Here is a 15,757-nt window from a genome sequence, read left to right as displayed (position 1 = left end):
TGATTAGGGTCTAAAACCTTGTAAAAATAATGTTCTGTTGCACACTTCTGAGGGGTCTATGGGTCCATGGGTTCCTGCTTAGAGGAACCCATGGTTGTTGGGTGTCCGCAAGTGCGTGCACAAGGTTTGAGAAGTCAAAATATTTGTAAAGCTTTGAAATTAGCATTTACTAATGACAGCTGTTGCCATGCATCAGATCTAGCCAGCTGATTAAGGTCTAAAACCTTGTAAAAATAATCTAAAACTCTTAAAGTGCCCAAACTTTTGCACAGTGCCATAATAATGTTTTTATTTTTGTTCAATTGATGGCATAGGAAATAACGAGGCATCAATGTTTGCTGAAAATATTGTGCACGAAAATCTGTTATTTATCAAGGGGTGCCCAAACTTTTGCATAAGACTGTAGATGTTCACTAGCTATTTTAGTTTTAGAAGTAGCATGTTCAGTGGGCAGTTGACACATGTGTTCTTTGGAAGTTTCATAAATTTTATTTACAATTAAATCATGTATTTTTTCTTTAGGGACTTTTCAGAAATGACCAAGACCCACTCCTCAGTGATAAACAGACAGAAAGCATTCAGAACTGCTGTACTAGATATGGCTAATCTAGAACACCTTGAATGCTTATTGAATCTCATCATCACTCCAGATGAACACCTGTCAAAGCTGATAAAATGGCAGAACTCCTACAGTTTCCATGTAAGTATTGATTGGGTTGTGTTTATATACTGTATATCTGTCTATACCAGAGGTTCAGAAAGGGTCAGTGTTACCGCAGGTTTTCTTTTCAGACTGATGCCTAAGATTTGTTATTGTTTTATATTGTTTACTCCATGTCACACATGTCAGACACACCCCACTAAACTCTTTGTTCATCTCACAGCTTTGTGTCATGTATATGATAATGTGAATTATAGTATAGTGTATGTAGTACAGTACAATACTGTTCAGCATTTTGACTCACTCATCATTTAAAATCTGGAGACTTGGGGCACAAGGTGGGCTCCACCCAGGATGGGAACCTTTTTTACAATATCAATTTCTAAAAAGACTTGTAGCTTTGAAGGGTTTAGCAAAAAGCTGATCATAATTAATGTTTGACATGTCTGGTTTACCCAAAAAATGACTGGAGACTTGTTTCTTTCAAATCATTCTTGTACTTTGAATTTTTTATTCTTTTTCTTCTTTTGAAACCTTGCACTGACTTGCCAGTCTAGTGGAGCCTTGTGTTTGACATGGTGTAAAAAATATAAAAACAGTACCTGGTTTTCGACTTAAGCCCAAGATCTTGCATTGTGATCTAGTGTTGTGCTGTTTTTAGTTAAGTAATCCACACCAGAGTGGTGTGATATGACCTTACATTAAGCAGAAGAGCCTGATTTATACTTGCCATCTGCATCAGCAGTGGGTACGCAAGTGACGTTGTTCACATAAATTGTAAATCTGTTCCTTACATCCAGAACATTTAGAAGTGACATTAACTACACGTCATGTCAGAGCCAGAACTTCACTGTCCATCAGGTTACCAAGTTGAACGTCTCGGGTTAATTTGCTGTAACCCTGTTCCCTGAAAAGGCGAGAACGAGATGCTGCGTGAAAACGCTATGGAAACATCTTTTTGTGTTGCCGGTTGAGAAGCATGTGTGTGCCAAACACGCCAAATTTTTTGCCATATATAACCTCGGTCAGGTGACGTTATCTGATGAAGCGCACCTGCAGGTTATAAATAGGAGTGAACCGGAAAGATTCCTCAGATCAATTTTGTCTGAAAAGGACGTCCAGTCACGCAGGTAGTGCGGCATTGGAGCGCAGCATCTCGTTCCCGCCTTTTTAGGGAACAGGGTTACAGCAAAGTAACCCGAGACGTTCCCTTTCAAAGGCTACACTCGATGCTGCGTGAAAACGCTATGTGAACGAGAATACCAACGCCGCCGCACTGCAAGTGTCTGGACCCCAAGGTTGTGAAGCATGTGCGCACAAAGGCCGAGGAGGTCTCAGAACGATCTCTGGAAGGCTGACTCAAGGACCTGTGAGCCCGGAGTAGCATGAATATACAGACTATAGAATCTCACAAATGTGTGCGGAAAGGACCAACCTGCCGCATGACACACTTGCTGCAGGGGAAACCCTCTTGCCAGCGCAATAGATGAGGCAATCCCCCTGATTGGATAAGCCCTGATTCCGTAGGCTAGGGCAATAGCATCTTTCCCTGATGTGATGAAAAAAGGCTGCTCTGACTTACGCCACTAGCTAATGCGGTGGATGTAAATCTGAAGAGTGCATACTGAAGATAGTAGGTGAAACCTATCCTGCTCTGGAGCTGTAAAAGGCGGAGGACAGAAGGCTTTGAGGAAACTGGGTGCATTGTCAAGAATGAAAATAGTTCGGGTGAGGATGCTGAATAGCTCTGACTAGCCCAGGGGCAAAGTCTAGGCAGGAAGGAAAGCCTGCAGATCTCCCAAAGTGATTATAAGAAAAACCATCTTGAGGGTCAGAAGCCAGACAGGCGCTGACTCTAGTGGTTTGGGAGGGGTGTCAGCCAGTCCCCATCCGTCAGAACATGACAAGCCGAAATAGCGGCTACGTACATTCCGAGGGTACTAGGGCATAAGCCCGAGTAACTTCTTGCAGAACTCCAGCACTGAAACAATTCGGCAGTGGACTGGGTCTACCTGTTACGCCATGCACCACTTTCCAAAACCCTCTCCTTGAGGGCATACGTTCTTCTAGTGCGTTGAAGTTACCAGGGCTCCCAACTCCATATGCCCTGAAGTGTAAACTGCCTTGAGGGCCAGAAACTCATCCTGTGCCCAAAGCAGAAACTGGTGCGCTAGCTCATTCAAGCGGCGTGAGCACAGTTTGCCCCGGCGATTATGTACGAGACTACCCTAGTGTCGTTCACTCGCACTAGGGCATGATAGCCTCTTAACTGCTGGAGAAGGTGTTTCAGGGCCAAAATAAAGCCACCAGTTCGGGGCAATTGATGTGCCACGCAAGAAGATGGCCTCTCCAGCTCCCTTGGGCTGGACGGCCATCTAAGACCGCACCCCAGCCCGTGAGGGAAGCGTCTGTCGTTAGCATCTGCGACGACAAAAGGACGCACGTAGAGTGGGACCCAAAGTCAGAATCCGGGGTCTGAACCACATAGAAAGGGTATGAAGCCACCTAGCGCTTAACCCATATTTGCCTCCGGGGATTGGCCCTTGAGTAATCCCCTGGCTTTTAGCTATAATGTACATCGCCCTGCGGGACAGGAACTTGTCCTGTGCCCCCAAGGGGAACCTGGTGCGCTAGCTATTCAAGCGGCGCGAGCACAGTCCGCCCTGGCGATTATGTACGAGACTACCGTAGTGTTGTCCACCCGCACTAGGACATGGTAGCCTCAACTGCTGGAGGAGGTGTTTCAGGGCAAAATAAAGCCATCAGTGGGGGCAATTAATGTGCCACGCTAGAAGATGGCCTCTCCAGCTCCCTACGGGCTGGACGGTCATTCAAGACCGCAACCCAGCCCGTGAGGGAAACGTCTGTCGTTAGCATCTGCGATGACAAAAAGACGCACGTAGAGTGGGACCCAAAGTCAAAAACCTGGGGTCTAAACCAAAAATAAAAAGGGTACGAAGCCCTTGGCGCTATTTGCTTTGGGGGTATGGCCCTGAGTATAATCCCCTTGCTTTTAGCCACAACTGAAACAATCTCATGTGCAGAGGCCCAAAGGTGTTACCGTGGACACAGCTGCCATGAGACCTACAAATATCTGAAAGTGATGAACAGTCACTTTCTGGCCTAGCTTGGTTTCCCTACAAGGTGTTGGAATGGATTTGACACGCGCAGGAGACCCCTGTGCCCGCACTGCGATCGCATTCTAGGTGACATCCAAAATGTTGTGTTTTGAGCAGGAAAGAGAACGCTTTTATGGCGTTGAGTCTCAATCCAGGAACAGAGATGAGCTAGGACGACATCCCGATGTCGAAGCGCTAGCTCCTGAGACTGAGCCAGCATAGCTAGTCGTCTAATGTGTGGGTTAGCTAGACCAAATGGAAGGACCCGATACTGGTAAGCTTCGCCCCCGAAAGCGAACCTCAGGAACTTCCTGTGTTGTGGCAATATTTCCGTGTGAAATATATGCGTCCTTCAGATCGATTGTCACAACCAATCCCTTGGTTGGATTGAGAGCAATCACTTTGACAGTCAACATTTTGAACCTGTCTTATTTTGGATAGCGGTTCAGCCCGCGAAGATCCAAAATCGGACGCAGCCCCCCACTACCCAAACCCCCCACCCCCCCACCCTCCGTTCCTTTTGGGAAAGAAAAAAAAAACCGACTGTAGTAGCCTGACTCTCTGCCTGGTTGGGGAACATGTTCTATGGCCCCTGTTCCCAGGAACGTCTTGTAACTCCAGAGTCAGCAGATGCACCCTTCCAGTTTGATCCTGTAGCTCTCACTACAATGCTCAGTACCCAAAGAGATATACTTGGCAGTAGCTTTCACGCTGCCAGTTTCTCCGAAAGAGGCAGAGTCTTTGTGGTTAGACAGGGGGGGTGTGTGGGGGGGGGGTTATTAGCTGTTCGGCATCCTGAACATGGCAAGGAAAAAGGTACCAAGAAACTAACATTTCTTGGAGACCGGTGTTGTCCGAAACATCAGTGGTGGCAGAGCAGGAACACCGACCTCCTGGAGGTGCCAGGGAGAACACTTCATCCCTGAGAGGAATTCTACGTGCCCCTCCCCGGGGGAAGCCACCCCCATGGTCCTGGACGACCTCAATACTTCTTCTTTGTGATGGAGACAATACGTAGGTCCGACTTCTTCAAAGCTGATTGCAAAGCATGGCGCGCCGCACCCCAGTCTAATGAGGGGGTGCCCGGCTCATAACGCTCTATTCCTGCATTTAGCGCCTTGCGAGAGTCAGACCCGGTCGGGGCTGGGTGGCCGACAGTCCCGTCCCTTGAGCATGGCGGGGAAGGACTTTCCCGAAGGCTTGTTCATATGATTTCTCTTCCCGAACCTAGTGGCGACATTAACAGCGTCACCAAACAGGCCAGAGGGCGAGATGGGGCATCAAGGAGGAATGCACGATCCTTATCCTTGATTCTCCAGTGAGATTTAGCCACAGGTAGCTCTGCGGAACACCATCGCAGCCATAAAAACAGCCGATAACATGGACTGTCTGCTTTGTTGCACGAAGAGACAGGTCTGTGGCTCAGCGTAATTCCAGGAATGACGTTGTAAAGCCCCACCAGTGCTCAAGTCTTTCAGCAGTTCAGCCTGGTAAGCCTGCAAAACCGCCATGGTGTGCAGTAGAGCACCAGCCTGATCAGCTGCCTGAAGCTCTTTCCCACCAGGGAAGATGTCAGTCTACACGGCTTGGTGAGGAGTGTATGCTTCTTTTCAGGAAGGATGATGTCCCAGCCCAAGCGTCTCTTCTAACTGGGACATCATCCTATAACCACGCCTTTGCATCAAGCATTCGAATAATTCGAAGATGATGGCATGAAAACATAGGATAAATAAGGCTATTCCATGAAAGGGTTAACTCGTCATGAAGGTTGCCAAGAAAGAAGGGAGAGAGAGAGAGCGCCGTTTATCCGAGGCTCCTCCCCCCGGCCACCCGACAGCAATCTGTCTTTTTTTTTTTTTTTCGAGCGCTTGGGGAAATCCCGCTTCTGCGGCGAAATACGAAACGCGATCGCTTGATCGCATGCGTTACTTACCTGCGAAAGCGAGAGTAAGTCTTTCCTATTCATTCACAAGAAGCGCCGGAGCGCACTTGAGAAGTGGACGCAAAACTTCCTGATCCGGTGAGGACGAGAGAGAAAGGGGGATTCCCGTCTCGTGCACGTCTGCCAGATTGCACTGTTTAACCCAGGAATGCGCCGAAACAACAGTGTGGAGATCGCGCTCCGAAAGAGCGGAAGCATGGATCTCCTAACAAACTTCACCATATCGGTGAGTTATTATTTTTAAATTCGCTCGCACACATCACATGCAAACACAATATTCGGTCCTTTAAAGACAAAATTATCTGAGGAATGTTCCCGGTTCACTCCTATTTATAACCTGCAGGTGCGCTTCATCAGATGGTTATATATGTCAAAAATTTGGCGTGTTTGGCACACACATGCTTCACAACCGGCAACACAAAAAGATGTTCCCATAGCGTTTTCACGCAGCATCGAGTGTAGCCTTTGAAAGGGAACTGTGAAATGTTTGCCAATTCTGTTCAGACTGATTTTAAACAAATTGTCTTGTCATCTCAAATCAAAAACATCTCTATTAAAAAACTCTGAAAAATGGTGGTTTTTAAAGTGACATTAAAAGTTTTCAAATAAAATTCAAATACTACTTGGACTGCTTAAACTACTGGTCTGAGTAAGAGATAAATATGCAGTTTGAGACAATGTTTGTTTGGTAACCCTCTTCCCACTAAACCATGTTCTCACTATGAATTGGGTGAACACAGTATGAACTTGTACAACTTGACAGGAATCCAGTAGAAACAAATAATAATGTATTATTATCTCCCTTGACAAAAGAGCTATCACCCTTTTTTGGACATGTTAAAAAAAGCCTGAGGACATGGGCGAAGCAAGACGCAGGACGAACATAATAAGAATGATGGCAGTGACCAGTCAACAGCATAACTAACACCTCTTAGGGACTTCATTGACATACTACAAGCACAGTAAAGACAGGAAAGCTTGTATTCCAGAGTGGTCATTGCTATGTCACTGTGTCATTGCTCTGTCAATGGAGTTCTCACAATGCCCCTTTCAATTAATTTAATTTCAATTTGTCCCTGATAATCTAGCCAAGGGTGACGGTGGCAAGGAAAAACCTTGAGATCCCTGAGATCACAATAGGAATAAACCTTGATAGTAACCCGATTCACAGGGTGATATCGTTCTCATTTGGGTGATAACAGAAAGCAGGAATTGATTGTTAGGTGGCGGGAGGTTTAATGTAATAAAAGATGTGTTTAAATTAATATGAAGTTCACGTTTGTTATTAGAGGCTTAGGTACAAAATAGATTGAGGAAATTTCAGGCTTGAACAATTGATGACTGCAGTCACAAGTCATCAAGGAACACCTGCCTGTGTCAGAACATCTTCAGGGTAAAGTGGAACCGTCCCCACTTACCACACACATCCCAAGCAGACCACACGGGGTGAGATGAGATTACCAACCAGAAGCGGGGCACCAGGACGAGTCAGAGAGGTCAAGAGGGCAGAGGAAGTCTATTTCACTGGTAGCTCAGCATGTATAACTTGACAGAGATAGAAGAAAAGAGAAGAGAAGAGACATAAATTAGGTATAGTCACAGTTATATGTATAAGGTGAATGTATATTTAGTGCAGAGTGAAAGCAGGGACTCCGGCAGGATTAACTATAACAGCATAACTAAAAGGGAGAGCCAGAAGGAAACACAGACATGAGGGCTCCCTGATATGTAACGCGACCAATCACTTCACCGTCAACAAACCTGAGTGATCAATGAGAGTGAGGAAGACAGCATCTAAACATACCAATTCACTGTAATACTCTGCGACCATGAGTCCCCCAGATCTGCACCTATGACAAATGTATTTACAAAAGGCTTGGCTAAATATATAGGTGTCCTGATTCTGAATCTATAATCATGCCAAATAAAAAATATATATATATATATATATATATATATATATATTAAAAAAAAGTAGTCCACCCAGTTTTACGAATGTTTGTTTCAGATAAATCTTGTTCAACTCAATGTAATATTTTATTAAATTGCGGGAGGATGAAAAGAAAGGGTGAGGTGCACGTGCAGGTCCAGGGCAGTGCCACGCTGGCATGCGGGCATGCAGCTGGCGAAAGGTGGCGGTAGGCGGAGTGGCAGAACGGAGCATGCGGAGGCAGCGCTCTTGAACGCAATGGTTCCACTCCTGCTGTCAATGGCTGGCCTGGCCCCTCCCAGCTCTCCGTGGGCGCGGCCTTAGATGGGAGTCCTCGCTGACGTCTGTCGACTGGGCGGCTTTTCCGGCTGGGATCGGGGGCCTTAACGCAGTTCTCCTCTCTGCCTTTTGCTTTAAGGCGTGGCTTTGGAGGCGGGCTCGGCGCAGGAGTAAAGGTGTCCTCAACGAGAAGATCCAAGGACAGAATTCCAGTGTCCTTTTTTAAAAAATCCCTGGGGCGCATCACGTCACATTGCCCCACTCGCATGCCACTCTCCTGCTCTACCGCATTACACTCTTCCCAGACCCCGGACTAAACTCTGCGCCTTGCTTTTATAATGCGTAGCCCAAGATCCTATTAACGTTAATTAGCGCCAGCCGGCCAGAATAAGCAGCTCCGTCCCTTTGCATGCCTGCGGAAGGGGGTGCCATCTACCAAGGGAGCCTACGGAGTAAGCGAGGAGCGATAATAGATTTGGGCGCACACGCCCATCACAGGTGCACGCCGTGACAATTGGCAGTATGAACAATAATGCAAATAATATTTAGGATCATTATTGTGGGCATACAAAGCAACAGTCATCAAATGACTGTTAAGATTTACAGTGCTTATTAGGAGCAACTATTTTAAAATATTCTGGCACAAAAGAATATTTCCTCTCCCTTTCAGCTCCCTTTCAGGAAAACAATGTAAAAAAATAAATAAATAAATAAAATGAAATAATTATTGTTAATTGTTTCATGATAAAGGAGAGCTGGCTGGTGGTTGAAAATTGGCAGGTGACCAAATTGGGGGGGGGGGATTGTTTTTAAAAAGGATGTCTTTGGAAAGTTTCCTTTCTGATAATGAAAGATATAAATTTAAAGTGGAATGCTGTAACTAAGGGCTCCAAAGGTTCAGAAAGGATTTCTCTTTATTTTGCCAGAAACTGCATCAGGCTGCAAAAACAGTTGCTGTGCAGATTAATTACTGGTTACAAAAAAGGTAAGTCAAACCTAACAACGTAATGATTAACTGTAACTTAAATATATACCTTTTTTTAACAAGAGATTGTAATTATTTCTGTTTCTGTTAAAATTACTCCATATTTCCAACAAACAGCCAAGAAAGAACAACTTCAGAAATATTGAAGGAGGAAGTACACACCTGCCTGGGAAAAACACTGAGCTTCCTCACCACATCATTAAACGAAATGAAGTGGACAGAACACTGGGACAATGTCCTAGTAGCGCTACAGCTTCTGAACGCTTTCACTGACTGTTTTGACCGTCTTGTAGAAAACATGGTAAATCTTTACAGTTTATAAGCATGACTCTATGTGCATAAAATCAGTTATTGAAATTACACTGTTAGCTAAAATTTAAACATAATCATATTACTAGATTTTTTTTTTAATTAACATATTACATTTACCAAATCTACACATTTAGTGAAAAATGAACAGGTAAATATATAAATTCTATTCAAGAGTTAAATATTGATCTCAATTAAAATGTAAATATATCTAATATTACTAATAACTAGTAATATTAAATATTACTAATTAATGTATTATTAATAATTAGTAGTTCACTATGTAAGGTTTCAAAATAGTGTGCATTAAGTGTGAGTTCACTTTGCATAAATTGTTACATTTAATATCACCAAAGATATAGTTAAATTAATTTTTTTACAATAACTGATCTTTAATTTCTGATCTTAAGACAGGGAATAGATCAGTCAGTAGTGATATCAACTGACCGAATACTTACTAGGATTAGGTGAGTTAGTATCACTACCAAATCCATTTAAACTCAGTTTTGCAAAGTCCTGAGTTTAATTCTAGTAAGTAATCGCTGTCTTAGGTCAGTTACTATCACTACTTTTTTTTGTGAAATGCCAGAATAATAGTAGAGAGAAAGATTTATTTAATGATTTATTTCTTTCATCACAATTCCAGTGGCTCAGACGTTTACATACTGTACACTGTACTAGTACTGGGTGATATTGCCTTTACATTGTTTAACTTGGGTCAAAAGATTCAGGTTGTCTTCCATAAGCTCCAGAGCTTGGTTGCACAAGTTGTTGGACTTGTAGCCCATTCCCCCTGACAGAAGTGGTGTAACTGAGTCAGGTTTATAGGCCACTTTGCTCGCACACACTTTTTCAGTTGTGACATTGCAAATTGAAACAATGCTACCACGAATGTATGCGGTAATCGAAGCAAAAAGTAAACCAACAAAATATTACAGTCCGTGACCTTTTTTTGGCTGGGCGGGGTACATTCACAAGTACACTCCAAATTGACTCAAATGACGTCTATTACCCTATCAGAAACTTCTAAGACATCTTCACAACTGAGGGTATGTACAGTAAAAGTCTGACCCACTGCAATTGTGATATAGTGAATAAGAAGTAATAATTTATTTGTCAAGAAATGTTTGAAAAAATTTACTTGTGTCATGCATGAAGTAGATGTCCTAATGGACTAGCCAACACTATAGTTTGTAAGATTAATTTTTAAGAAATTCTAGTAAATATATTGGGACAATAAAGTATTTCCGTTCATATATTATATTTTATTATTTTGCAGAACACAGATGATTACAAGCCCAGTATTGTTCGTCTAATGGAGAAAATGTCTGCATGCATCTCCAGATGCCAGCAAGGCAGAGACACATTGAAAATAACAGTACGCATAATAATTCTTTTTGCTATATCATGAAAAGAATATGCATTTCTACTGAATACACCTGCATTTCTGCAAATGAATGTTCAGATCACAGACTCCAAACAAACTAGTATAAGAATGGTTGTGGTTTCTTTCTCAGCATTGGAATGGCGTGTTTAATCTTCGATTACCAAATATGTGGCAAAAAGACTGGGAGGAAATTTTAAAGAAGCACTATAAAGAGCACCTGAAAAAGGCAAGTTTTATTTGAAATCATTAAAGTAGACAGGCTATTAAAGGCATATTAAAGTAGACAGGCATAGAGTCTGTTCTAATAATATATAACTTATTTTTATTTAGTTAAAAAAATTAAGATTGGCTCTGACGAAAAATAGAATTGCTAATCGACAAGAATATATAGAGTATAATATATCAGTTACTTAACAGCACACACAAAAATAACCTAAATGTATTTGCATTAATTTATATTTATGCATATTTATTATTCTGTTTGAACAGAAAAACATCACTGACCAAGTGAAATACTACTGTTATTATTATGGTGTTTGTCCAGCAATGGAAGAGTGCATGTTAGTTTGTGCCCAAGATGCAATTAACAAACTGACGTCTAAGGTAAGAGCTACAGTATAATTAAGTTTTGCAATAACTGTTCTTGGGCGGCATGGTAGTTAATGTGTTAGACCTGCACATTAGGCTAATTGGTGTTCCAAAATTGCCCGTATTGTGTGAGTGAGTGTATGTGTGTGTGTGTGCCCTGTGATGGACTGGCACCCTGTCCAGGGTGTACCCCGCCTTGTGCCCTAAGCCTCCTGGGATAGGCTCCAGGCCCCCCTCCTTAATACAGGATAAAGCAGTATTAGTAGATGAGTGAGAGTGAGTAACTCTTCTTCTGCTTTTTTTCTTTCTTTTTTTCTGTTCTATATGGATATGAACACTTTTTGGTCACTGTTTCCTCAGGATTTTCTGAAATCAATTTAATGAGTTTCCTGTTCTTTTCACACCATTGAAAGGCGCCTGGGACTGCTAAATACATAAACCTTTGTTTTAATTGTTGCCTTTATGCATGTCTGTTTAAATAATTGTTTATCATGATTATTTGGGGCCCTAAGCAACCAGTTACACTGCTAATATCAAAAACCTACCAAACCTGTATAAAGACCCGTATAAACACACTGACAGCTGAACAAATAATATTAAGACATTTAACTTAAATCACACTTGAATCACACTTTCTAATATTTAATTTGACCGCCTTTATCTCTGATTATGGTGTGCAATCATGTGTTCAGTTTATGGAATTCTAAATTTCTTTTATTGCAAGTATAGCAATTGTAATTTATGCATTTCTCCCACTGCCTCATCGTCCCTCCGGCCCCCCCCCCCCCCCCCCCCCCCCCGGCATTTTTAGAGCATCCCGAAAGGACCGCAGTCCAGTTTGGTAAGTCTAATATAGACACAGACATAATACAATATAAACATGTACCAGATTATAAATGATGTTATGGATTATTTGTTGATAGACTTTGTATAAAAGTACAGACTAGTAAAGACTACCTGACTATCTCACATCTCACATATCTGGACCTTTTCCAAACTATTGCTACAAACCTGGGAGCACAAAATTGTATAAACGATGTGTTAAGGTTGAACTGGAACACTTACTACACCAGGCCTCTAACTGAATGGCCAAATTCCCCACACATGGAGTGGAGTGTATTATAACAGCAAAGTTGGGCGACACAAATGGAAGGCAAAAGCATACAGTACAAGTCACAAGTTTGGACAGACCTTCTAATTATGATTTTTTTGTTTAGTGATTTATTTTCTACATTTTAAAACAATACTGGAGATTTAAAAATGATGAATAATACACACATGGCATTAGGTAATTAAGTACCAACAACAACAGTTGTCAGTTGTTATTTTAAAGACATGAAGGTAAGCTGTTCTGGAGCAGTTTTTGCAAGAACAGTATTGTGTCAAGTGCATTTGCAAAACCCATTAAGCTCATAACGTCTTCTCATAACGATCTTCCCAAGAAAACAAGACCAAAACTGAGCTCTGCTGCAAAGAAGAATTTCATTTAGAGTCACCAGCCTTAGAAATCACCAATTAACAACCAGCACCTCAGATTAGAGCTCTTTTAAGATCTGTTCATAATATAAAGATGTAGAAAGAAATTAAAATAAGGAAAGATCATGGAATTAGAAGGCGTGTCCAAACTTTTTACTGGTATGGTGTATGTGGATGTGATGGTCAGGTGTCCACATTCAGAGTATTCTAAAAAGTAAAGTAAAAAGTAAAAGTAAAGTATTTACCAACTGGTGCTGAAAATATTTTTCTGAATACCAAAAGATAAATAAGCATATTCTTTCTGTCATTATTTCTACTGTAAATTCATGTTCTAAAACAGTGAGATCAAGATTATTTTTATTTGATCAGAAAAAAAAAGATATTTGATCAGCAGTATTTAAAAAAAAGGAAAATATAATATATAAAATATTTCAAAAAAGAAAATAAAAAAATGAAAAGTGTTGCTTGCATTAAGCTTTTACTCCCCAATACCAGGACCTACCTAAGATATTTTAAACAAGGGAAAGTTAAAACAGCTCCCATTTTTTAAATAAAACACTGCAGGAACTGGAAGCTTATCACCCAAGCGCTACCTAGAAAAGGCCTTCCCTCAAAACATACAGTAGCACACATGCATGAGACTGGTGAGAAAAGCTACAGGGAGGCCACCAGTCAGTCTGAAGGAGTTACATAGAACAGTGGATAACAGAGATGCCAGAAAACCATTTCGGTAGCTCTGCATAATTAAGGACTGTTATTTAGAGGGGTGGCTCTGCATAATTAAGAATTAAGGTGGTTGGTTAAAAGGACACAATTTCTAAAAAAAAAAAAAAAAAAAAGAGAGAGAGAACTTTAAATGCACCAGAGTGACCCAGTAAAGATGTGGGGTTTTTGGTGTGATGAGCCCAAAATTTGTGTTCAGGCCACAATTACCTCAATTAACAAATTTAGAGGTGAAATTAATAAATATAGAGGTGGCAGTAATACAATGGAATGTTTTTGGAATGGAATGGTTTTCACTCACAGAATCTGTGCTTCTTTTAAAAATTATTTTAAAGGAGAATGGATGTGTGGCACTAATTAATTATTGCAGTCAACAAATATACTGCACCACATCAAATTTGGCAGGAATAATAAGCTAAAATCAAAGATCACAAAATTACAAACAGATTTAATTATTGCATCAAAGGTGATTCTGCCAATTACTAGTCTGAAGTGGACAAATACTTCTGCAAGCAGCATTTTAGTTGTAAGACTTACAAAAGTGTCCGTTGTAATCCAGCTGAATTTGAATTCTGAGGTTAAATATTTCTTTAATGCACTGTATTCTTTTGGCATTATAATGTATGTCCTTAACAAGTACAACTGTGCTGTCAAATAGAGGAATCTATTACAATCAACATCAAAGTTTCCTAAATGTGCAACACTACTGTCCATCATTATCGACAACAAACTATGTGGTCTAGACTGGAACCATGAGAACTGCTTTCATCTTCTTTATGATGAACAACTAAAAGATGTTTTCTTGACAATAGGTAAGATCTTTTTTTCCTTTTAAAATATGACTTATTCAGCTAGTTATGTCAGTTATATTTTTGTGTGTATAAAGTTATGATGAAATATTAATTCTCGGTGATGTCACTACTTTCACTTTTACAACACTGAAAATTGCATGATTTTCTGAAAAAAAAGTAATCGATACCATGTTTTATTATGAACTAAGTAATTATAGAACAGGGTACATACATAATCTTGCATTCTATTATCACGCCTTTTAACCTCTGACAAATGACATGAATAATATTAAAGTATTCTAGCCTGGAAGTGGTTAGAATATGTTAGGCATCAAGTTAAGATTTTGTTCCTGAAGTTGATGTATTAGAAACAGAAGAAAATAGGCAAGCATGAGGATTTGAGTGACTTTGACAATGCCAGAATGTGGTGGGTAAAAGCTGGGTCAGAGCAACTCCAAAATTGCTGGGATGTTGCCACCTCCAGTGGTCAGGACCAATCAAACGTGCTCCAGAGAAAGAAAACCAATGAACCAGTGACAGGGTCATGTGCGGCCAGAGCTCACTGATGCGCATGGGGAGCTGGCCCATGTAGTTCAATTCAATAGAAAAGCTAGCATAGCTCAAATTGCTGAATAAGTTGGACCGGTAAAAGCTGGCCCAATAGAAACGAGTCAGAACACACAGCGCATCAAAGTTCGTTGCAGATGGGGCTGCATACAATTGGCATAGGAGCATCAGAACTGGACCACATAGTAATGGAAGAAGGTGGCCTGTCCTAATGTTTTCACATTCATGTGGATGGGAAGGTGCATGTGTGTCCCTTACCTGGGAAGAGATTGGAGCACGAGGCACTATGGAAAGAAGGTGAGGAAATGCTTTGAGCAATGTTCTGCTGTGAAGCCTGGGGGTCCTGCCTTTCATGAGGATGTTACTTTACACATACCAACCTAAACATTGCTGAACAAGTACATCCCTTTATTGAAACAGTGTTCCCTAATACAGATGTGGCCATTAAGACTGCGTGTGTTTTCCCGCGAGATGCCGCAAATTTAGCGTGCCGCGACTTGCCACAAGCAACATCCGGGAATTTAAATAAATGTGTTGTGCTTCACTGAATATCCGCCAGATGGCGCATGGAAGGACTTTATCTAAAAGCCGGACCAAGTACTGTACAATGAAGAACTGTGTATAATTACTTAGTCTAAAACAATATTGTTCCCAATGCTGAAGCAAACATGAATTTTATTTTGTTTTACAACAGATCTTTCATGATAAATGTGTGTATATGTGCTTCATATTATTTTCATAATGATGAAATGAGATGCCCAAATTCGTGCTTTAAAAGTTTCTTATATACTTTTTGTAATGCCTTAACACGGACAAAACAGTGAAAGACATGGCAATGTCTCGGTTTACATGGTGTTGAAATTAATTTAATTTCCTGATAGTACGCTATCTGATAGTGTTAACTATGCGAATGTCCTGATTCGTGAATATGCCAACATATCTTATTTAAAACGTATCTTATTTAAAACGTATTAAAACGTAATGGTTTATCATAGTAAGT

General features: G+C 41.2%; 1 protein-coding gene across 1 annotated transcript in view; it reads left to right on the top strand.

Moving 5' to 3' along the window:
- The window catches only part of LOC128509711 (E3 ubiquitin-protein ligase rnf213-alpha-like), a 101,799-nt gene that overhangs the window by 14,455 nt on the left and 71,587 nt on the right, over nt 1-15,757 (top strand). Inside the window, exons 7-14 of the mRNA XM_053481544.1 lie at nt 523-700; nt 8,858-8,916; nt 9,034-9,217; nt 10,505-10,603; nt 10,743-10,838; nt 11,102-11,215; nt 12,012-12,041; nt 14,058-14,211. Coding sequence (XP_053337519.1) covers nt 523-700; nt 8,858-8,916; nt 9,034-9,217; nt 10,505-10,603; nt 10,743-10,838; nt 11,102-11,215; nt 12,012-12,041; nt 14,058-14,211 — 914 coding nt within the window. The remainder of the gene's footprint in view (nt 1-522; nt 701-8,857; nt 8,917-9,033; nt 9,218-10,504; nt 10,604-10,742; nt 10,839-11,101; nt 11,216-12,011; nt 12,042-14,057; nt 14,212-15,757) is intronic.

The sequence above is a fragment of the Clarias gariepinus genome, chromosome 21, assembly GCF_024256425.1.
Source record: "Clarias gariepinus isolate MV-2021 ecotype Netherlands chromosome 21, CGAR_prim_01v2, whole genome shotgun sequence".
Taxonomy (NCBI): Eukaryota; Metazoa; Chordata; class Actinopteri; order Siluriformes; family Clariidae; genus Clarias; species Clarias gariepinus.
Note: the sequence above shows the minus strand (reverse complement) of the source record. Positions and strands in the feature narration are given on the sequence as shown.